The 18,640-nt window shown below is 34.5% G+C and overlaps 1 protein-coding gene across 3 annotated transcripts; it reads left to right on the top strand.

Annotated features, from left to right (window-relative positions):
• Positions 1-9,634: 9,634 nt before the first annotated feature.
• On the top strand, positions 9,635-18,430 carry LOC140863940 (jasmonate-induced oxygenase 2-like). Of its 3 annotated transcripts, none has more exons than XM_073267745.1 (3): positions 9,635-10,285; positions 11,426-11,759; positions 17,932-18,430. In XM_073267745.1, exons 1-3 carry the CDS (start codon positions 9,807-9,809, stop codon positions 18,178-18,180), a joined length of 1,062 nt encoding a protein of 353 aa, XP_073123846.1. In that variant the 5' UTR covers positions 9,635-9,806; the 3' UTR covers positions 18,181-18,430. The 3 variants fall into 3 exon arrangements, with proteins under 3 accessions (XP_073123846.1, XP_073123847.1, XP_073123848.1); XM_073267746.1 differs by lacking the exon at positions 17,932-18,430 and adding an exon at positions 14,067-14,584; XM_073267747.1 differs by lacking the exon at positions 17,932-18,430 and adding an exon at positions 13,464-14,038.
• Positions 18,431-18,640: the final 210 nt, after the last annotated feature.

Below are 18,640 nucleotides of genomic sequence, written 5' to 3' on the forward strand. Positions count from 1 at the left end.
GGAACCATTCCGTATAGTTTGCGCCAGTCAGTTTATTTTGTTCGAGAATAGAGAATAGTGGATTGCGCGAATTCATCTTAATGAAATACTGAAAAGAAACAGACAATAATCAGTGATTGTTTAATTAATTTACTAAGACATAAAATAGGCTAAATTTATTTTATGAATCTCACTCCCACTATTTTAACGATTTCACTACCCTCTAGTGAAAACGGGAAACTGTTTTCCTTAGTGGGAACATGGAGTCCAATTGAAAAACTATGGTCCCGAATAATATCAGCCAACCATAATTTTCAAAAGGTAGAGCCCAATTGCTTCCAAAGCAACCTCCACGTTTTTACCTCATGTCCAATAAGGGCCCAATAATATAACGCTGTTTATTGTGACACGTCAAGATGACTCATCAATATTAAGTTGTGATGGACGGTCGCCATGTGGATCCCCAATAATATGAGCAAATCCCATGGGAGTTCCACCCAACTTACAACATGTGTCGATCCAATGTACAACTTTCCGACGAACGGGCCCCCCCAATAATATGAGCCGGACCGTATCCGCGGGTAGCATCTCATACATTGATCGTTGATGGAAGGTAGGAACATTTAAACAATATTTAAATTTCCTTTATTTATCTTGATATCAATTTTAAATCATATTTAAAATGAGGGATTTTAATTTTGAAAATTTGTCTCATCATTTAAAATTTGTATGCTTGCGGGATTCATACAATTTAGTCTAAACATGCATACAACGATAATATCATATATTATATTTTAGGATGATCGATTCCATTACTAATCGACCCGTGGTTGCCAATCACGATTCTAAGTCCAATCCTAGGTGATATGCAAGTATGCAATGCAATCCTATTACATTGTGCTTCCAATTTACATTTCTTCAGTCTTTATTGTCTGCTGGGCCCACCTCCGTCTTCAAATCTTCATCTCCCACTAAGTATAATGTATTTACAATAAATAACTATGACAAGTAGGGGATACATTTTAAGGGGTGGGAACGGGCCATAAACCAGGCCCACTTTTATTACATATTATAATTCATATTGGGCCATAAACCAGGCCCATTAATAAATCCAACAACAATAAAAACAAATGTAAATTCTCTAACATACACCTACAAAATTGGTCATGGCAATCGATCATTCTTATCCAATAATATTTAATTCAAAATTAATTTATTGGATAACATGCAATGGCAATTAAATTAAAAAGGATAAAATCATATTCCATATATAAAATCTTATTTTACATACAAAATCATATTTTATCTTTTTATCAAATAAAATCATATTTTACATATAAAATCCAATTTTATACATAAAATCATATTTTACTCAATATTTCCATAAGATCATATCTTATCATCAGTTGTACCAAAAATAATTAATTTCATAAAATCTGATTTAACGGATAAAATCTATAAATTTTCCAAAAATTCAAATTTATCCAAAAATCAATTTTAAAATTTTCGAACTCGAACAATTCGATCCGATGCCTCATTGACCAATCAAAAACAATTTTCGATCGGACCAAAAATAAAATTTTAACATATTAAAATTTTAATTAAAATAAAAATTAATTTTCCCGGGCCGCCCGGGACGATCCCGGGCAGCCCGTCGCTGCCCCTTGGGCAGCGATCCAATCGCTGCCCGTGTTTTGCCCGTCAAAAATTTAATTTTAAAAATTTGTTTTGTTTCAAAAACCGAGGCTTAAAATTTTGTACAATCGATTAATTTAATCGCTTGATCTGAGCAACCTGGCTCTGATACCACTGTTGGAAAACGGTGTTCAGATCAATCAGAATTGATACCCGGTGCAGGGGAAGTTTTAAAATTTTATATGGAACGATTCCATATCATGGGTATCAAAACTTTACGATTAAATTGTACGTGTAAAAATTAAATAACAATTAAATTTTTACCTTGAATCTCGAAACGAGATTATGGACACCAACAGATAACTCTGCTCTTGTTGTATATCCCAGGAACTGATGGACGAACAATTCTTCAATCAGGTCCACGAACAGAAGTTTAATCCCTCTGATAGATTGCACTAGAAAATCTATCAGAAGTTTCTACGAAGAGAATTAACGAATTTGATCCGTTAAACCAGACTGCAAATTCAAAATTCACAGGCTGGATTTTCTGACAGAGAGAGGAGAGGGGCGGCGGCCACTAGAGAGAAAACCCTAGTGTTTTCGAAAATTATGCCTTCTGTTGTATAATTTCTGTACTGCAATAACTTATTTATAATGTGGGCTGCTAACAGCTTAGGGCCCATTAGTCATAAGTTCAAGCTTGACAAGCAAAGCCCGCATGTTCAGAAATTAATATAAAATTCATCGTGACTCAGATTGATAAACCAATTTCACCAATGTGCACAGAAACCATTTCTGCATCTTTTAGAGTCAAGATAAATTTTCTGAATCCGAATTCAGTGGTTTCCAAAAATGTCCATCACTATGTCATTTTAGGAAATCTTACTCCCTCTATTCTGATATAAGAAGTCCCACTTCTTTATTCACTAAATTTAACTCTTTAAATTTAATTATCTCAACGGGGATTAAAAATCCATTACTTGTGTGACCCTCAATGGTTCAGGGATACAGCTAGCCGTGGGCTCACAACTCCTTGTGACTCGGAACAACAATTTCCGACTTGCCCATCGAATCATGGTAAGAGCGCCTAGCAACATCGCCCCATGATTCCCTAGGTATCACTGATAGTGCCTGCAAGAACCAATAGATTTTGGTTAGCGTACAGTACGGTCCCTTCATCCATATATCCCGATCGAATCAACAACCATTGGTAAATCGAGAGTCGTTCGAGATTCGATAACTATGCAATGCATCTTGAAGATCAAATAGTGACATCGCATGTGCTACTAAGAAACCATTTCTTAAAACACATCATGTACTCTGGCCAGAGATTCGTCACACTAATATCTCCTCAAATTGCATAGGATATCCACACTAGCAAGTATGTGGTGAATCCTTGACAACAAAGCATCGACTCCTATATGTGTCGTAACTGTACCCAATCCCGACACCTGATGACCCCAATAGAGTCGGTAAACGAGTCAAAGTACAGTACTAGCATATAGAGTCTCAATGATGTTTCAAGTAGTAAGGACTAATGGTGTACAACCAAAACCGCGGACTTTATCCACTCGATAAGTGATAACCACTTGGAATGTCCGGATAGGGTAGTTCGATCATTCATCGTATGAATATCCATTTGCATGCTTTGAACATCTCTATGTTCCATACCAATGAAACGTGGTAGTCGGCATCGCAAATGCTAGTCTCAATCTCGAGCGATCCTTATCCTTATTAACGGACGGCTCAATCGACTAGGAACTGTTTAGAATATATAGTGACTATAAGATGTGTTTCATGATAGCCATCCCCATGTGCCACCACATCTTACATACACTATAGTATATTCAAGGTCTTCATCTAAACATCTTATAGTATGTCACAACATAATAATATGATAAAAGATAAAGTAAACGTCATTATAAAAGTGTAAATTATATTAAACAAAAGATTGTTTATACATAGAGTCATAAAAGCCCTTATCCACAAGTTGGCTCACCGGGCACCCACTCTTTCAGATTTGGACCATATTGTTTCGAGGACGCGTGTTTTGGTGCGGAATAGGCCGGTTCATTTCTCGCATATCTATCGGGAAGGGAATTCGGTTGCGGATGCATTGGCGCGGCAGGCTCATGATCATAGGCAGTGTTTGTTGGAGATTGGTGTTCCTTTAACCACTCCCATCGCTGCGTTGGCCCGTTCTGACTCTTCCGGGCTTCCTTACCTTAGATCTAGGTTTTCTTAGAGCCTCACGCTCGCTTATAGCCGTTTCTCTTGGGCTTTCTTTTTCTTTTTTTGCTCTCCTTTTTGGTCTAGGTCATCCTAGATTTAGATATATGTAGCTATTTATTTTCTTTGCAGGTACAGCTCTCCGGCCCTTTTCCGGAGTTTTTGGAGTTAGTCTGTTCCCCTGTCGCTTGCTTTGCTTCTTCAGGGTGATGGATCACCAGGCGTTCACTGTGCTTCTCCTTTCCTGGTTCTTGCTGTTGTTTGGATGTTTTGTGGGCGGTCTCTCGTGCCCCTCGCTTTTTGATTTCCAGTCTTATTGGGAGTTAGGTTATGGCTTGAGTTTACTTCGCCATTTTCTTGCTTTTTTGCTCTGGGCCTGCTGGTTTGCGGTCGCTCCTCTTTTTCCTCGCGGCCTATGTATAGTGACTTCCCAGCTGATTTTGACTTTTGGACATATTTCTTGCATAGCTTTGATCTTTTGTTCAGCTCTGGATGGTGCCAGCCTCTTTTCGCGCTTTAGTGTCGGATTTGATTTTGCTGGACTGGAGTTTTGGATCTCCTCTAGGTTTTACTGCACAGATTGATACCAGCCACTCTTCGTGCCTCAGTGTCCGTTTTTAATTGTGCTGGGCCGAGCTGTGGTTCTCTTCTAGCTTTTGCTGCCCAGGATGACTGCTGACGTTGACTTAGTTAGCTATCTTTGATGTTATTTGTTTATACTTATTTCCTAGGGATGCTTTGGTTGTATATTTTTCGATACCCTAGTTGTTCTGATGTTCTTATTACCTTTGTATAGCCTTTTGGGGAGGTCTTGGCCTAGTTTCCCTCCTCCGTTAGGTTTTATTTGTATCGCTTTTTTATGTTTATATACAGGTAGGGGTCTGCCTAACCCCCCGCTTCCGGCGGTGTTTCTGTTTTAAAAATAAAAAAAAAAAAAAAAAAACCCGGTATCTATCCACACCAAAGTCATACCCCATTGTGACTGTTACCAATCCCTAGTCTAAGTAGCCTTCCCACCGCCACCTCATGAAGCACAAAGGCTCCCAGGTAATACCGGCATAGGGTCGCGCCTCCTCACGTCCATCCCTGGTAATATTTCACAACTCTTGGTATTACTCGACATGGCACCTTGATGAAGATCCGTCATCACAAGGTCTCAACCTAAAGAGGTCTAAAAAACTAGTGTTCTAAGGAAACAACCTAGAACAAAACACATGCCTACTGAAGAATTACCTCATCGCTGGCACTAACCAAAGTCAAACGACTAACTAGGTCAATCATAGGAAAACACCTAGACTAACCACATGTCGAGCAGTTACAATCGGTTTACTCAAAACTTAAGAGTTACAATAATTGAACACTAATCAACTAGAATCATGCTGAACTTTAGCAAAATCACCACAGTCGAAAACAAAATTCACTGGATAAATTTCAAAATAATACATGTATCATCGCTTCAAGTTATGTACAATTTCCTTTATTACAATCCCATGTAATACAAATTTGGAATCCAAAATACAATGAAAATGTAAAACCAATAACTTTAAATGATACAACCAATGTCTGATGATTCATTACAACTGAAATACATTTTACAACAATACATTATTAAATCATCGTACTTAATCTTGATTTCTTGAGCATGAAGCTTCTAATCGACATACGCATCAATGCTAGCATACTCCTGACCAAATCTCTCTACAAGGTTTCCTGCAAAGGTCTCTGGAGAAACGGTTCGTACTTTTTAACCAGCTATGCTCCGCATCAGTGCATGTTAGTAGACCTCTTCTTCTCACAATCAAACATAAAAGTTCTTCTTGCATCCACTACATGCTTTTGAACATGAAGTTTTCCGTTTGCCTACCTAAAGCATCGATACAAGAATACAAGCAGGATCATGTTCTGCATGAATTTATAGACCCAACACGATTTACAAGTCATGTCTTAGCTACTCGAGGCATTCCCTGGTAAGGGTGTCTTCATGACAATTTATTCAACTGCTAGTGAAGAATCTTCAAAGTAGTGTCATCATTGCCGAATGGCATAGACGCAAGCGTCAAGTGTGTCCCAACCAATCCTCTGCCACTGCCTCTGACATATGGTACTCGATCCAAAGCTATGATCCACATGATTAGAAATCTCAAAAACTCGGACACGATCTTTCTCTCTTGTCCTCACTTGCTAGAATCCCAAAAGCCAAATATTTAAGACTCATGTCGATGATGATAGTCTTTGGGCAACCTAATCGCCTCAACATCATCTCTTTTACGGTCTCATCAATCCTACAAAGATAACCCAAAATCTCAATGCTATATCCCAAGTCTCTTTTCATGCTTCTCTGATACCAATAAATGTAGCGACCCAACCTGGATCCACTACCTAATCAGAGTTAGAGCATAATTAAGCATGCAATAAATTAAAATATTCATTGCGGAAGACATAAATCAGAGTTATCACAGATCTGGTCTCGCTCGAGCACATAAAGGTGCGCTCGAGCGAGGTACGTTCGCCAAAATTTTTTAAAACAGAGCGGGTCTAGCTCTGGTGCATGAATGCGCGCTCGAGCAAGAAAAATTTTCCAAAAATTGTGCTGGGACAGAGTCCATCTTGCTCGGGCGCATGTTTCATAAGATAAACACAAGAGTAACGAGTGAAATCATCAATAAATAAAACATAGTATCTTGACCCCCCTTTTGTAGAAACAGGAGAAGGTCCCCACACATCAGAATGAATAAGTTCAAATGGAGCAGAAGAATAAGAAATATTTTTCTTAAACGGTAATGCAGACAATTTTTCCAGTTTACAACCACTACAATCAGAAATATCATAACTTTTTAAAGGTCTTAATACTCCTGTGGAGGCTAAAAAATGCAAAGAAGAAGCTGAAACATGACCTAAATGAGAATGCCACAAATAAAAATCAGAAGATGACCGACTCAAACGAAAAGATGATAAATCCACACTCGAAGCTACAACATCTAGTACTTTGATATAATCCAAGACATAGAGTCCTCCTTTCCTATGGTCTGTCCCAATCAGCCTCTGAGATTGCGGGTCCTGAACTTAACAATTGGAGGAAGAAAAGAAGACTAAGTATCCAGACTGATCACATAATTGACTAACAGAAACTAGATTTAAACTGAGATTAGGAATATAGTAAACATCTATAAGAGACATACAAGAATTAACAATTGAGCCAACACTACTAATGGCATAGCAGTAACATCAGCAGTCACAACAAATATAGATGAACTGGGAGAAAAGATACAAAGGAGAATAAATGGGGTGACTGACATATGATGGGAGGAACCAGAATCCAAAACCCACAAAGATTAGGGTACATGAAGGAGCAGATGACGACAAACCTATATGAGAGGAGACTGACATGGCAGATGGCTGGGCAGAGGGCTGTGAAGCAAGGAACTGCTAAAACTGTTCAAACATATACGGATCCAAATAAGGGGCAGCCACTGCATTACTGAAATGTGGTGGTCGATATGGAAACGTTTGTGGTTGATTACCAAGTTTTCATGAAGAATTCTGAGGCAGCCAAGATGGTTGTTGAGGTCGTTGTTGCGGTGGGAGTTTCTGTTGTTGTGGCTATGGTTTACCTCAGTTCAAAATAGTGGACATTGTGACTTCCAATGTCCCTTTTATTTGCAATAAGCACACTCATCAATAGAAACATTCAAATTGGACCGATTTTGGTTATGAGGCAGAGGCCTCTGTGGTGCGGCAAAAACAGATGGCGTAGATGGTAAAAGAGTCCCCTTATCTGCTTGAGACTTAAAGTGAATCTCCTCAGCAAGCAATTCATGTGCCATCTAATAAACTGAAGGAAGAGGGCTACGATGCAAGATTGTTCCATGCAATCCTTCAAATTCATCACGAAGGGTCATCAAGAATTGTACAAAACATTTTTCTTCTCTATGAGTGACGTAAGCTGGGAATGCTCACAATTCAGAGGATTATGTGAGTGCCAACTAGTCCCATAGTTCGGACATGGCAGAATAAAAATCTTGGATGCCCATATCTTTCTGCCGAATTGCACGGATATTTGCCTCCAATTGATATTGTTTGGAAAAAGTTAGACTGTGTGTATAATTTTGATAGATGATCCCAAACCTGTTTAGCAGTCTCGTACTTGGCCAGCTAAACACCAATGGAGTGCGTAACAGAATTATTGATCCACGTTAGAATCTTCGCATTATCGGCATCCCAAATATCCAACGACATTACATAATCAGTAGCTTTTGTGTCAGTAGGTTTAACACACACCAGTAACATAACTCCACATAGATTTTTCCCGCAAGAAATTCTTCATAACATAGCTCCAATAAGAATAATTTCTTCCATCCAATTGGACACTAATAGATTGAAGCGAATTATCTTTACGACCAGTCATGGTGACAACAAACAGTGTGCACGAACAACCAAATAGGAAACAGAAAACCAAGTTGATGCAAGAACAAGAACTAATCAAATGACGAAAAGAGGAGAAAAACTGTACGGACGCACCAAAAAAAAGTTTGGTTCTTTAACGAGATTAACAGTTCTTCAAGCAAACGATCGAAATCCATAGATATGGAGGCTTTGATACCATGTAGAAATTGAAGGAGAGAAAAACTAGGTTTTACTATCTCATTAAAAGTATATGTAAAAGTTACACAACAAGATGTTTAAATACAAAGCCGGTCCTAGGGGAGGCCACCTAGGCGGCTGCCTAGGGCCTCCTCTTTTTGTGGGGCATCAAAATTTTTTTAAATGTATTATAATTATATATATATATATATATATATATATTTAATCTTCTATTAAACCCTAGATAGGTCATGGGCTTCTAATTATTTGTTTAAAAAATATTAAACATTGTCAATTTTTGTGTTGTTTCTCCTCCCTTTTCTTTGCATACAAAAGAAAAAAAAATCGGATTTGGATGATGTTGTAGTGGGTATTGATCCAATCTTTATTGAGAGTGTCAATTATCAAAATTTGATTCCTGAGAATGTAGTTGTGCAGATAAAATTTTAATTGAGAATATAGTTATGAATTATGATATTCAAGTAAATAATAGTCGTGAAAGGACTGAAATTGAAGAAAATAATAATAATGGAATGGAAGATGTGGATGATACTAAAAATTTGAATGAAAATATAGATATGAGTGGTGAAGGATTATATATATGATTTGTACGATTGGAAAATTCAGAGAATAATATGTCTCAAAGTAAAATAGATTTGTTAATATAGAAATGCCCAAAATAAGTTATGAATATCGTGTATCCGGTTAATGACCAAGGTAGAAGCTTCAATGATAAAATTCATATATTAAATTAGATGTTGGTAATTATTATATTTATTTTATTATCAATAATTTGTACGTAATATTTTTATATTTTACAAACAAAAAAAAATTATATTGGCGTTAACTTAGCTTAGAGCCTCCAATTTTCTGGAGACGGCCTTATTTATATAATTAAGTTAAATACCAAAAACAATAAAACGACTACTCTATCTTTATTAACTAATAAATAAAAAATCAAATAATAAGAATATAATCTAATATAATCTAACAAAACAAAACATAAATATATGGTAGTGGAGGTAGTTGATAGCAACGTCTTGCAAGTTAACATTAATTTTTAGACATTCCACACATATTTCACGTTTCATTAATAACTTGCAACTTTTATCGTCAAGTGATGATGACTATTATATATATATATATATATATATATATATATATATATATATATCCACCAGTACTCTTGGCTAGCCTCACGCACGTTATATTCACTCTAGCAATTTCAACAAGCAATTAACTCCACCATATATATATCCTAATACCGCTTTTGCCCCATCCACCGTATTTTTATTTCTTCACCGGTCAGAAAGACAAGACACAAAAAATTATTAAACAAAAAGACACACAGTCCTTCCTCCACCAAATTATTATTAATAGCTATGAGTAGTACCGTCGTCCCTAGTGATTGGCCGGAGCCGATCATCCGTGTCCAGTCGCTATCGGCCATGGGCATGGACACGATTCCCGACAGATACGTGAAGGTGCCAGCAGCTAGACCCTCGTTGGGATCGGTGTCGAGCGATTTGAATATCCCTATAATCGACTTATTAGGTGATGTCATGAGAAATGAATATGTGTCAGAAGCTTGTCGCGAGTGGGGATTCTTCCAGGTGGTGAACCACGGGGTGAGTCCGGAGTTGATGATTCGAGCCCAACAGCTTTGGCGAGACTTCTTCAACCAGCCCATGGACCTCAAGCAAGCCTATGCCAATTCACCCAACACCTACGAAGGCTACGGCAGCCGCCTAGGCGTCGAGAAAGGCGCCATCCTTGACTGGAGTGATTACTACTTTCTTCATTATCTTCCTTGCAACTTGAGAGATTTTACCAAGTGGCCTGCACTCCCCAATTCCCTCAGGTGTGTACTAGTACTACTACTCACTCTTGTATATATATATATATATATTTGTTACTATATACAGACACGTGCATGTACGAGTCTACGTAAAATTTATAGTATTAATTCGAATATTGTTTACTTTACTTTGAAGATCTTATAATGTGCAAGAAAAATAAATGTGAATAATTTAATTACAACACGTGTGGTTTTTTGTATTAGCACGTTTAGATCTACTATGGGATACTGAGTCTTCTACGTACGGTATTTTTATACAGTATTTAATATTTTTAGCTAGGGATCATATCAATATTGGTTTTTTCTTGAATTCCGAATGGTTTTGAAGTAAATAAAATCATAACCCAAGGCAACAACCAAAGTTAAAAGCTAAACTTTTTATTTATGAAAACCCGTGTTACAGAATAAGATATCTATTTATTTTCCTTAAATGAATTGTATGAAATGTTTCATATTCTTTCATCACACCTACAAATTCCTAGTCATGTTCTTGAATTAAATAAATTTAAAAAAAATTACGTACTCATCTACTTAAATAAAATATTGAATTAATGAACCAATAATAATTAATCCGTAACATAAAAATATTCATCTATTACTATATAATAAAACAAGAGGGTATTATATATAATAAATATTTTTTGTATATTTATGTGAATTTCCATATTTACCCTTATTAACATCCAATAATCCAAATCTATCTTAATTAAATACCATTAATTTTATATATTATCAATTAATTTTATAACAACTTGGTCGATTTATTTTTTATTTTAAAATAAAAATCATGTTTTATCCAATAAATTTTTCATCTCACAAAATATAATATTTTAAAATATAAACAGTATATGCACACATATTTTGTACAAAGACGCTAGTATATATGATTTGTCGGAGTCTAATTTTGCTTGTACATTGATATATTGGATTGGATTGGATTCAAAAAGTGGAACAAAACATATATATACATGGAATCTAAAGTTGATTATAAATTCAACGACTTGTATGTTTGTTTTATAGTGAAACCATAATAATTTAAATACATGGAATGTAGCACGAGAAGTACAGTTGACATTATAAATTCAATGAATTCTTATATATATATATATATATATGATGATTTGTATTATATATATTGTTTAGGGAAGTGATAGCTGAATATTCTGAACAAGTGGTGAGGCTCGGTGGGGTATTGCTCAAAATCTTATCCATAAATTTGGGATTGAAGGAAGATTTTCTGCAAAATGCATTCGGAGGACTAAATAATGTTGGGGCTTGTTTGAGGGTCAATTTTTACCCTAAATGTCCACAGCCGGATCTCACCCTCGGCCTGTCCCCGCATTCGGATCCCGGTGGCATGACCATTCTCTTGCCCGACCAGCACGTGCCGGGGCTGCAAGTTCGTCGGGACGATGGCTGGATCACGGTTAAACCCGCACCACATGCATTCATCGTGAATATTGGAGATCAAATTCAGGTAACTCTTTCTTTTAATATTTTGAAAACTTGAATATTTAATTTCTGTGGACCAAAACTCCAATTTTTCAAATAAATCATATATACTAGTGAAAAATGTACACATCTTGCATGTGTAAAACAAAATTTGTTTTATGTTTATATTTTTTTTAACAATGCATGAAAAAAGTGGGAGGTTTTTAATGGGATACTATAATGTATAGGAAAGGATAATTGTAGAATAAGAGATATTTTGGTATCCTCGAAAATATTTATTATAATAGGTTCATCTATTGTATAATATATATATATATATATATATATATATATATAATTAGTTTGATATTCTATCTACCTACCGTGGTCACCTGTACACCATTGAGGTGGTTACAGGGGATCTCTGGGTGGCTGCTAAAACACGGTAGTTTGTTTGTTTTAGCAGTTTTTTTTTTGTTATAGGGAGTTCTAAAACAGACTATCGTGTTTTAAAAGTCGCTCATGAATTCTTTGCACACTTTCGTACGAGGAGTAAGACTACATATACACATACACACACTAATGCATTGGCCCTTGATCCTAAGAAAAACGGGGCCCAGGACGATACAAAAAAACATGGGCTCTATCTCATATATATATATATATATATATATAATAAAAGTAAACCTTGATATGTAAGAGAACTAGTTAATAGAAATAGTTTTTTCATAATTTCTTACTATAGCTTATTGAAAAAAAAACCAATATTATATAAAATGCACACTACTTGTAATTTTTATAAAAGAAAAGTTATTAATTATATATAAAATATCCTCAAATAATCATCAAATCATTTAATAATTCTTAACTCATTGTGGTACTAAAATAAAATTTTGATACTTTTAACTTGGTAAAGCTTTTTTTTAAGCCACAATTTTATTATAAATTCTCTCAGTTTAATTTAAAATTAGACATAATTAAAAATGTATAAATAAAATATGATCATAAATAAATAAAAATTATATTATTTATATGCTAGAGGTGCATACTACGAAAAATTGATAATGAATATAAAATTTGATAAACCTAGCATGGATTAAAAGAAAAAAGTGATAAACTATGGTTGTACCTGTTTGTCATAGAGATCTATTCACAAGTATTTTATTTTTTCTTTAATTAGCTAAAATTATATAGATATTATAATAATTTATAAAAATAATTGGAACCCCTTTAGAAATAGAGCCATGGGCGGTTGCCCGGCTCGCTCTCCATAAGGGACGCCCCTATCCTTGAGTACTATATAATCATGAATCAATCTCTTATAGTAATTAACTACCTTGGTCATTCTAAAAGATGAACAAAAATATTATTTCTTTCCTTCAACCAAAGATATTATATAAAAAAAATATTTTAATTGGTAGCTCAAAATTAACTAAACATTTTTTTAAGCATGCTCAATATTTTAAATATTTAAAAAATATAATTAATCATGTTAACATTAGGTACACACGAGATATATATATATATATATATATATATATATATTCATATTTGTGTGTGTAATAACGTTAACAATAGGTACACATGAATCATGATATTATATAAATATATATATGTATGTATTCATAATTGTGTTTGTAATTAGAGGTGTCAAAACGATTCATAATAGTGTTTGTAATCAGAGGTGTCAAAATGAGTTACTTGGGCTGGTTGACTCACAACCTATCGCAACCCACCATTCGGCATGTAGAGCGGGCCGTGGTGGCCGACTTTTCAGGCGGGTTTGGAAAACACCAACTCATCCCACCTATTTTAGGTGGCAGGACAGGTCAATCTGGCTGGGTTACGAATTCGTCACAACCTACCATTAGATCGGGCGGAACGGAACGGCTCACCTTTCAGGGGGGTTGAGAAATTGTGAACCCAACTCAACCCACCTATTTTTGTATGACTGAACGAGCTAATCCGACAAACTTTACCAAATTTGGCACCTCCATGTGTAATAACGTTTTGTGTTGTTTGAGAGGGACGCTTTGTCACGCCCCAGGCCCAGGCCCGCACCTGCGCGCCTGGGCACAATGTGCCCCTAAAGCAACTAGCTACTTCGTATTCGTCCTCGTTTTACGAAAATGATTAACTCAAGTTGTTATAGAAGTCCATTGTAACCCATTATAAACTCATTTTAAATCCTTCATTTTTCCCATGTGGGACAGAGGTATCACAATCACCCCTCCTTCAGATAGAAACTACTTCGTATTCGTCCTCGCTTTATGAAAATGATTAAGCCAAGTTGCAATAGAAGTCCATTGTAGCTCATTTTAAATCTTTCATTTTTTTTCATGTGGGAAATGAGTATCACAATCACCCCTCCTTTAGAACGCGATGTCCTCGTCGCATCCTGAACTCTCGATCCACCAGCATCGAGAATCTAGAGGTGGCTCCGACGGGTTCAAGAGGTGGCTTCCGTCATGTAGCACTTTGCCCCACAGGTTCAAGAGGTGACTCCCACGCACGTAGCACTTTCTCCCGCATAGCACTTATTTAACGGGGTTTCTGTTAGTGACCGTCTCTGATACCATTATGTCACACCTCCGGCCCAGGCTCGCGCCTGCGCGACTGCACATAATGAGCCCCTATAGAAACTACTTCGTATTCGTCCTCGCTTTACGAAAATGATTAACTTAAGTTGCTATAGAAGTCCATTATAACTCATTACAAACTCATTTTAAATTCTTCATTTTTTTAATGTGAAACAGGGTTATCACACGCTTGCCCGTTCACACTTTGAAGATAAGTCTTTCAAAAAACTTAGAAATTGGAGTAAGAAAATTTTTGGGGAAACACTATAATAAATAATACTTCATTAGATAATTAATATTAATGTACGCAATATGCTTATTAATTTTTAAGATTTTTTTCCCACGTTCACAAAGTCACGTTATATTTATTTTTTTAAATTAAGTAAATGGTTTGTGTTTATTTAATTATTTTTAAATATATATGTATATATATATCTAATTGTATATATATAATATTGAATTCAATATTGGAACATGACATGTGATTGCCGTTTCCCATAACAGCAGCCCATATTTAATATGGTATGTTCTAGATGTCAATAAATATGACAGCACTTGCTATTATTAATTTTTTATACCAACCTATATTTTTTCCGAAAAATTTTAGAATGATCTTATCGTTTTTATTTTTTTATTTATTATTTCTAAAAAAAACTAACTCAATCCTTTGTATTTCAAAATATAAGGGGAACATTATTTTTAAAAACAACACATAGGATGGATCCATTGCTTATACAGTTATACTTTCCTCATACCGTACTTATACATATATATAATATTAGTGCGTGTATTTGACACAATTTAAGAACTCATTTTGCTAACTATGAATTTAGGTGAAATGTCATATGACGTTTGAAAATACCTTCAAAATTTTATAATATCTTCATGAAAAAGAAGAGTCAAGAAGTTATATATTCTTAGAACATTGTCCTAAGTTTGCATTTAAGGATTGCCATTTATCAGTATATGTAAAGTCCACACTTAAATATTTCACATGTGAGCATAAATATTCATCTTTACATACATATATCCTCATGATATTGTTCTCAATATAACATGAATTTTTCAGAGCCACTAGTACTAGGACTTAAGTTTTAAACCATATATACGAACATCACTCAAAATAAAAAAGTAATTAACATCGATACTTATTATTATTATATATGTCACAAATTACTCTCAAATCCATTTTAATTGTCCCTGAATCGGTGTGAAATAAGTAATATACATTGAATTTAGTAATTTTTAAGGGTAAAAAATGAATAAAGAAATAATAAACAAAATCTAGTTTACAAACCAAATTAATTTTGACAAGTAATGCGACGTAAATTCAAAACAAACGAACTTAGAAGACCAAAATCTTAATTTTCCGAGTTCATCACAATTGCACGATTTAATAAGTTCATTTTAAAATAAACTCATAAACTATTAAAACATAAGATATTTATGTTAAAATTTAATTTAACATACCAAATGGTTATTAATATATCACATATTTAATGCACATGTGGTTAAATCAAGATTGAGAAGTTTTACACTAATAAGAGGTGTCCAAGTTGGTGGAGTAGATGTTCGCTTAGTCAAATGTCAGGAGTTCGATTCTCCCTACCAATACTTTCTTGGACTAGTCTGTCACATAAGACTTGCCTAGTGCAGTTTACTTGACTAGCGTAGTTTGTAGGCTATTGCGTTAGTCCGAGAGTTTACCCAGCGCTCACCGAAAAGTAATGGCTGCGAGTTCCCACATCACAAGAAAAAAAAGATTGAGAAGTTTTTCTGGTTGGATATCTACTCACGATTTCAATCGTGGAGACCTTTTACGTATTATCTTGGTCATATAGATTTCAATATATAAGTTTAATTTGATTTGGGGGTAAATTGCTTTAAATCCCTAAACAACAAAACACAAATTCAAATTTGTATTAAGCCTATGTTAGAAAAATATATATATGTTTGTACTATGTGATTCGTAAGAAAATGTTTCTGCACTCTTTGGACACACATGTTTTTTTATGAGTAAAACTCGGTACAAATATGAGAAAAATCATATGAACCTACCGAATGTAGAAACATTTTTTTTATGAATCAATGAGTGTAAACATATATTTTGTTTGATAGAAACTGAATGCAAAATTAAGTTTGATTTCAAGTATTTGAAAAAAGTTTACTTTTACTCGAATACTGTTTTTATTTTAAAAAAAATAAAAAATCATCCAACTGGTCTACCTTAGTCATAAATTGGGGTTTTTTTGCCATACTTATGACATGATGCGACATTCTGACACGTATGACTGAAATTGATTGCTGGTTAATGTATCTGATCGAAAGTTGAAAACTCCAACTAAAATCAAACTATATAACAAGACAATTCTTTCATGAATTTTGATCAATTAGAACAAAAACCTAATATGCCAGATTTCAGATCGAACCAATGATGCGCTCCCCCTTATTTTGTCATTTAAACGATACAATTATAAAAGTTAATCTTTCATGAATTTGTTGATTCTGAGACTTTTAGGAACATTTTTATCAAAAATTTGAGATGATCTCAAGTCAAATGTAGAAATTTAATGCTCTAGGAACCATATATTTTGCTAATGGTTAATAAACCTGTGATGTAACACGACGGGAAACATGGTCCCTCCACACGTTAAAACGTCTTGAATTCTAGAATTGACATTTTTTAAAAATAATAATAATGCTATTTAAATAATTCGAATAGGAAGTTCTATTGAAAATTGACGCCACACGTAAGTTCACATGGGAGGGGCCATGAATTGTGTAGAAAATAGGATAAATAAATCAATCAATTTACTTATAATGAATAAAATTAGAAATTTATATTTGATGATCACTAACTACATATGTGCATGTATATATATTATATATATATATATATGTAAACATTTATATTTTAAAAAGGAAATTAATAAGTAGGGAGTTTTATTTGAATGTATTTTGTACAAGTTATTTACATAATAAAAACAAAAATATAGTTACATTTCACGAATTTTAAATTCTTCGTTTCAAACACAACTTACATTATACATAAAAATATGATTGAATATTTAAAGTAAAAGACTATTTTAAGATAGCAAAGAAATTTGCTCATGAATACATTTATAATAATAATAATAATAAACAACAGTATATATTGGTAAGTTACGCACAAAAACTGTGCCCGAATAAAAATCATTTAATTATTTTTAAAATGTAGTAAAATAGATTCTTAAAAGTTAAAATAATCCGTATTGAATAAAAAAAAGATATTTTTGTCCATATAGTAAATAAAACCGATGGCCCCGATTCGCAGGAGAGTTTATGCTATCACATAAGCATTTTTTATATGGAGATTCAATGACCTTTTTTTTTTGTTACAGCACATAAGCAATATTTATGTGATAGCATAGACTCTTCTCCGCTTCGCATCCACCGCCTAATTATTATTGTCATTTATTATTTCGGTCCTACAAGAAGAGTCGAATTCAATGGTTTGCATAAAAAACGTGGAGTGTATACATGAATATAATATCTATATCCTAAGCCTAACTACTTATTTTATTTATTTATTTATAATAGTTTACGAAATTATTTTATTCTCCCTAACTTAATATATATATTACTTATAAATGTACGTAGGTGCTGAGCAATGCGATTTATAAAAGTGTTGAGCACAGAGTAATTGTGAATTCAAATGAAGAGCGTGTCTCACTTGCCTACTTCTACAACCCCAAAAGCGATCTCGTGATCGAACCCGTGAAGGAACTCGTGACGTCCGACACACCAGCATTGTATCCGCCCATGACTTTCGACCAATATAGACTCTACATCAGGACCAAGGGTCCCAAGGGAAAATCACAATTAGGAGAAAACTTGATGACTAATTAATCATATTAAGTAGAAATTTTATCCATTGTTTAATAAGTAATTCAAGAATAATAGCATATCGTACGTGAAATTTGAAGTTAAGTTTTGGGCATGTATTGTATGGTCTACGTCGTTTGGTCGGCTGAAATTTGAAGGTACAAGGGCCAGATTTTTGTACTTGAATTCTTATCTTCTCAGTCGGCAAACGACACTCATTCTGATGCACTTTGATAAAATTTTAGGTTTGGTTTGGTTTGGTTTGATTGATGGATTTCTATTTTGCACACAAAAATGTCTCGAGTGGGTGTTGTATTGTGGGCATGCCAAGCACGATCGTGCCAAAATTAATGAAAATTAAAATAAATAAATCTAACTTCTAAATCAAGCGAAATGCGAGTTCCGATTTCGTCGTCGGTCTCAATTTCATCGGAACCATAAGAAATCCGAACCCTGGATCGGACCATCCGAACCAGGAGAGAGT

The sequence above is a fragment of the Henckelia pumila genome, chromosome 4, assembly GCF_033568475.1.
Source record: "Henckelia pumila isolate YLH828 chromosome 4, ASM3356847v2, whole genome shotgun sequence".
NCBI classification, from domain to species: Eukaryota; Viridiplantae; Streptophyta; class Magnoliopsida; order Lamiales; family Gesneriaceae; genus Henckelia; species Henckelia pumila.

Bases quoted from the DNA above. Each gene is read 5' to 3' on its own strand.
- LOC140863940 (XM_073267745.1), top strand. From the start codon at position 9,807: ATGAGTAGTACCGTCGTCCCTAGTGATTGGCCGGAGCCGATCATCCGT. The intron at 10,286-11,425 runs GTGTGTACTAGT...TATATTGTTTAG, and splicing joins GCACTCCCCAATTCCCTCAG to GGAAGTGATAGCTGAATATT. The intron at 11,760-17,931 runs GTAACTCTTTCT...AAATGTACGTAG, and splicing joins ATATTGGAGATCAAATTCAG to GTGCTGAGCAATGCGATTTA.